At 37.5% G+C, this 6,093-nt stretch overlaps 1 protein-coding gene across 1 annotated transcript; it reads right to left on the bottom strand.

The window, feature by feature from the left end:
- Positions 1-879: 879 nt before the first annotated feature.
- RpS12 (ribosomal protein S12) lies at positions 880-6,093 on the bottom strand. Its single transcript, XM_069819971.1, has 5 exons — positions 6,003-6,093; positions 5,849-5,885; positions 5,460-5,591; positions 4,759-4,963; positions 880-1,017 (listed from the first exon to the last, which is right to left on the bottom strand). The coding sequence occupies exons 2-5, from the start codon at positions 5,863-5,865 to the stop codon at positions 949-951; spliced, it is 423 nt and encodes a 140-aa protein (XP_069676072.1). The 5' UTR covers positions 5,866-5,885; positions 6,003-6,093; the 3' UTR covers positions 880-948.

Below are 6,093 nucleotides of genomic sequence, written 5' to 3'. Positions count from 1 at the left end.
AAATGTTTAATTTACTGTTATTACTCTTTCCTGTGCACATGGACTTTATTTTTCTCTTTTAAATGTCATGTTTTATTTAACGACGCTCGCAACTGCAGAGGTTATATGAGGAGCATCATTTCAAGTCATATTATGTCCAACTTACAATTTTTTTACACGACTAACGAAAAACTGAATTACTCGTAAACTGAACAAGTTTTCAAAACTCTACACAAAACCATTTTTAAGTACTGGTTTCACAGTTTACAAATATGACGACTTGGAACCATCAAACTTCACAGCATGAAAGATAAAGAAATAGAAAGTAACAAATTTAATTTCGTCCACTGGGGGACTTAATACGTTTTGAAACGATGCTCATATCAGCGTCGCCGGATGTGCCGGAATTTTGTCCTGCAGGAGTTCTTTTACATGCCAGTAAATCTACTGACATGAGAGTGTCGCATTTAAGCACACTTAAATGCCATCGACCTGGCCCGGGATCGAACCCACAACCTTTGGCATAGAAGGCCAGGGTTATACCAACTCACCAACCAGGTCGACTTTTTCTCTTTCTCAAACGAGAATAAAAACGACGTAATTTTGAATTTAACGACAACCAATATCACCAGCAATTTGCAGCCGAGCATAATTTTTTTTGATCCCACTCACACAGGAATTCCTGCGCACTCCACACTTACTAGGATACTGTCCAAATAGAAAGTGCAAGAACAAAAAAATCTATACAGGTTGTGTTTGTTGATGAAGTAGCACAATCTTGCACGGTTTCATACGGTTTGACGTCAAACCCAGCTGTGCTGCATGGAGTGTTTGGTCTGGACAGACCTTAGTAAGAACAAGGTCTGGCATGGGAAGTATTTATGAATGAACAAGTCTGGAAACATTTAAATCATTTTATCGTTTTTTAAATACAAATTTTTATTATAGTTGAAAAGGTCTTTACATGTTTCAAGGATCCCTTGATTGTTTCAGGTAATCTCTCAGAACATCATTAGCTTGTGTCTCTTCACCATAATCCTGGAAAGAAAAAAAATGGTCAACAGGAACAATCACTCATTCTCTATAAACAAAAAACATAACAGACCTTCCAGGAATATTACTACCCCATAAAATGGGAGTTCTTTGAATAAGATACTTTCAGTTATGGTAATAACTGCAGGCAGGAAAAGGAATCGGACTTATATTGTATCTGCATTCCGTGTATAACATAAGAATTAATATAATATGTTCTGAATTTGTGAGATATAGTTTCTCACGTCATATAAAACATAGTAATATAGCGGTCAAGGGGTAAAAAATCTTCCAATATTAAATTATATACGTGTATATTGATTCTTTGGTACGACCGATAGAGAGAGAAATTTTGGCTCTTGATGACACCCCAATGGGTTCAGACTGGGAACAAGGGAATTCCCTGTTTATTGTCAGCTGTCTCTGAAATTCAAGTGAAAGCGCACACACAGACATGAAATTACGTGAAATGCACAGCTTCAGATCAATGTACAGATCTTATAATTATTTTATCTTTGCCTCTGTACAACGTCACATTTGCGGGGGAGGAAAGGAGATGGCAGAAAGGTTGTAATGCTTTTTAAAACATTGACTGCCATGACTAAGATAAGCCACTTGAAACTTAACAGTCACTGACCGGCAGAGATAAAATGTAAGCTCTGTAGAATATTGATACAATGCTAAGAGGGCCTATAGGGACTGAGGGGTGTGTTTTTGTTTTGCTGTACTTCAAGACAATGCTAACTCATTTAGGCCCAATGGTATAAAACTCCCTGACTAAAGATCAACTTTGATCGAAGATCGAAAAGTGAACCGAGTTCCGACACTTCTTCTATTGTATAAAACTTTTCTGCGATCAAATCACCTTGGTTCAAATGCAATCTAAGTTCACGTGAAAAGGATTTGGCAACATCGCATAAACAGGTGAAATACGTGATGCGCGGACCATGTTATACAGGTTTGTTCAGTGTTGCCAATCTAGCGACTTTAACTCTTTTTCAACAACAATTTCTTTTAACTTTTATATTGCTTAAATAGGGATTTAGTGACCTTTTTAGCACCCCATAGTGACAAAATGTAAGCTTCCTTTTTTGATAATGAGAAATCTAGCAACTTTACAACTACTTTTTGGCGACTTTCCGTACGCTCTGTTGCAGACAGTTTTTTTTTTTTTGTGCAATGTAAATAATGGCGGACACTAAGAAGAAGGCTGACTGTTCTCCAAGTTGTTATGTTATGGTGTTTGATACTGCTAAACATAATAAAGCTTTATAAAACGACAATTTTCGTTTAGTAATACAGTTAATTGAACATTTATGAATGTAGCTATCATATCCATTAATAATTAATGGTTGTTATAAACATAATATAATTATAGGTTATGTTATTTGATACTGCTGAACACGATAGAGCCTTATAAAATATAAGAATGTTTGTGTATTAAGGCAAGAAATTGAAAGAAATATATATAAATGTACCTATCATATCTATTAATATTAATAATAATGGATATTTTATTTGCACAATCTGTCACTCGTATATTTCAAACAGAAAAGAAATAACTGAACTTGGATCATCTAACTTAATCGGAGAAATTTCTTCAGTCAAAGTTGACTTTAGTTTGAGACAAATTAATCTCAGATTAGACTTTATACAACACAAAATTCCAAGTTCAGCTGAAACAAGGATCAATTTAACCTCTGATCTAAGATTAAATGGTTTATACAATCGGGCCTTAAAGTTTGTGTGACTGTAGCTTATACATATGTTCGTTTGGTTTTACTTTATTATTTTATTTGTATTTCTGGTGATGTGGAAGAGAAGGCCTGGTGGCCTTAACTACGCCAGAATAAATAAACAAACACACACATATATCTATATATATTTGATGAAACTTTTCTTTCGTTGCCTGATCTGCAGTTGTTTTAAATTCAAATAATCCTTTCAGGCATTTGGCTAAGAAGTTCATTAACTCATGTAAGTGACGGTATGTAAAGATTCATCTTGATGGATGAGGAAAGACAATTCGTTTTGGTTGTCTACAGTTGAGTTTCTGAGATTTCCGAAAACTCTTAACAACCAGCTTAATGAAGAAAAGAAGCAAAGAAGGCAACCCGTGCAACACCGGTTGCTTTCAGCTAGTGGAGCTATAAAATGTGTAATTTCCTTCAGAAGGATAGTAAAGCCTGGTGTCTCATGTCAACCTGACATGTAAAAAAACTGGATTGCCAAACTTGCAAAGAGATTATAAGCTGGGTGGACATTCACCTACAATGATACTGCTGTGGTACACAACTAGCCAACAGTCAAAGCTTAAAAAGAATTTCTGAGTGTTGTAGATTGATTTCTTCTCCCGGCTACAATATCTAATATACACACACTCTCTCTATGGCAATAGATGCTGAACAACACTGGTGCGAGGGAAAACAACTCCAGAACACAGACTGCAACCTTCCCCTCTACCCCCACCGCACCTACCTCGCAACTTGCTACTTTCCTTGCAGACTCCTCCCTCTCTCGCGTTCTCATGCTGCATCTCACTCCATTCGAGACACGTGCCACCTCGAAACATCACGGCGGCCATGACGATCTCCGTGAACATCGAGGAAAAGCACATGATGTAAAAAAGTGGGGTATCGGGGCTGCAAGCCCTGATGATGATCCGACATGTAGCACATGATGTAAAAAAGTGGGGTGTTGGGGCTGCAAGCCCTGACGAGGGGTGTCGGGCACTGAAAAGTGCCTTTTCGAAAACATGATGATGTGCATTTGACAAATGCTGACTCTGCTCTTTTCTGATTATTTGTAGGCACTGAAAAGTACCTTTCGTTAAGATACCGATTCTTGTTAGCAAGGGAATTATTAACAAGTATCCTCGCTTGGTCCTGCCTGTTCGGAATTTACATCGGCCACCACATTTAGGGCAAGTGTACGTACTTGCTAATAACCCTTTCTGTTGCAAAAACCGTATCAACTTACCGATATCACTACTAAAGTTATGCACGGAGAAAATATCGACAATAGCAACACAGTCAGACATTCAACCCTTTCGCACGTCGGCACAAAACTGTCGGCATGCCAAGATGTCCAGCCTGTTAATTTCGCCACCCCTTCTTTCTCTGATTGGCCTGTCGTGGCTTAGGTCCTGTTAACTCAACGCTTCTTTGCTTCCCCGCCCGCCATCTAGTTGCATGAATTTTCATTAATTTATGCACTTAAAATACAACATAAATCGCTTTATTATAACATATATATACCTCAACATTATTATGTGGAGACAAATGTTACTTTCACGATAATTTATCTCTAACACCATCACGTCTACACAGTAATTTCTTATTCATGATTGACAATTGCATCCCACAATATGGGCAATATATATACACGAGTTCCAAAATTTTTAAACCAAGAACACGTGTTCTCCTGAGAGGCTGCTGAGGATTCAACAAAGAAGATGAATAACATGAAGACTGAAGACAAATAACATATACAACAAGGACATAGAACAGAATACCACCACATGAAGAGATGAAGGGAGAGAAGGAGAAAGAGAGAAGGGAAAGGAAGAGGGAATTTTTTTCCCTCACATCGCCGTTCCCCCCCGCCCATATTACCCATAGTTCCCACAGTCCCCTAGTGACTTGGGGTGGGGATGGCAGGTGCAGTCCGTGTTCTAACATTTTCCCAAAACAAGATAACGAATATTCTTAAATATTCAGATGTTAACAACGTATTAAAAGTAAGTACCTTAACAACAACACAGGAGCAACCGACAACTTTCCTAGCCTTGCCTGTGCTGTCGATCTTACAGAGACCTGCCCATTCGCCAAGTTTCTTATTGTTGTCCACCTTGATCAATGGAATCTGATGTTCATTGCAAAGTGCCTGAACCAGCTTCTTGTACATCGGCTCGTTGCAGTTTTCTGCCAAAACACACAGCAAAGCCTGGCGTCTGTAAGGAAAATTTTACATATTATAATAACTGATGTATAATAATAAAAAAAAAATTCCTTGTAAATTACACAATTTTCACTTCTAAAATCACCGGAACTATCTCAACACTAGTTTCACCCTGGTGATAGTCACGGCACATGTTATAGGTCTTGTCTTTTCTGTTGCACTTGCCTGATAACAGATGTATCAGCCACAACCTCAATCAGAGATAAAAACTATATGATTACCATAAAATATGAATATAGGGCAAGGATACTCATTTTGGATAAATTTCAGAACGTGCATACCTTCTTTTCCCCTCTTATTCCAAAATTCCAACCTCCGCACACAAAATAAATTATTGGCACTGAAAAATGCCTTTTCGTAAGCATTCGACAAACACAGACAAATCAGCCCTTTTTAGTATTTTAAGATAATTGTCAGTGAAGTATCCGTATACTGAAATTTTACCTATCCGTAATTCTTATCAGTTACTAAGTTTTTAATTGTCTTACTTGTCTAATGCTTTCGCTGCTTCATGCAGTCCATGTGCCAAACTCCCGTGGGTCAATGCCATTTTCAAAACTTCTTGGAGGGCTGTATTGATGTCCATCCCCGCTGTGGGTGCCACAGTAGGGGTTTCTTCACTAAAGAAGAAAACAATATCTGATCAGTAATTTGATTAAAGGCATTAACTGAGTATACAATAAACACAAAAGTATTCATTTTCAGAAAGGCAATTCACAGCATGAATTAAATTGGGTAACTCCTCAGAAGAGGGAGCCTGCCTTGTAAGCTCATCATAAAATTTAATGTAGCTACTTCTGCATAAAAGCCGAAACTAATTAGTTTTATATAAACATGTATGGAGTTGTAGGTTATATGTAATAGCTGACATACTTACTTTTCTGTGTCGGACATCTTCCACAATAAATGCGTACCTGAAATACACAGTAAAGCAGAATTAATAAGTTTACAGTTAAACTCCAATTATATGCTACGATGGTCTCGTTTTCATCGGATATTATAATTCAACTCAAAACATGTTTCCACATTACCTCCAGTTACCGGAAAAAGGAACTACGTCACCACAGATTTCGTTTGTTTCGTAAAGCTACAGTAGTGCCAATTGTTAGAAAACTAGAAACT

This window comes from Periplaneta americana, chromosome 3 (genome assembly GCF_040183065.1).
Source record: "Periplaneta americana isolate PAMFEO1 chromosome 3, P.americana_PAMFEO1_priV1, whole genome shotgun sequence".
Classification (NCBI taxonomy): Eukaryota; Metazoa; Arthropoda; class Insecta; order Blattodea; family Blattidae; genus Periplaneta; species Periplaneta americana.
This window is presented reverse-complemented; position numbering and strand designations above follow the sequence as displayed.

Excerpts from the sequence above, each read along its gene's own strand:
- RpS12 (XM_069819971.1), bottom strand. Across the intron at positions 4,964-5,459 it reads GCAGCGAAAGCATTAGACAA|ACGCCAGGCTTTGCTGTGTG; the intron begins GTAAGACAATTA and ends TTTTCCTTACAG. Across the intron at positions 1,018-4,758 it reads GCTCCTGTGTTGTTGTTAAG|GATTATGGTGAAGAGACACA; the intron begins GTACTTACTTTT and ends TTTTCTTTCCAG.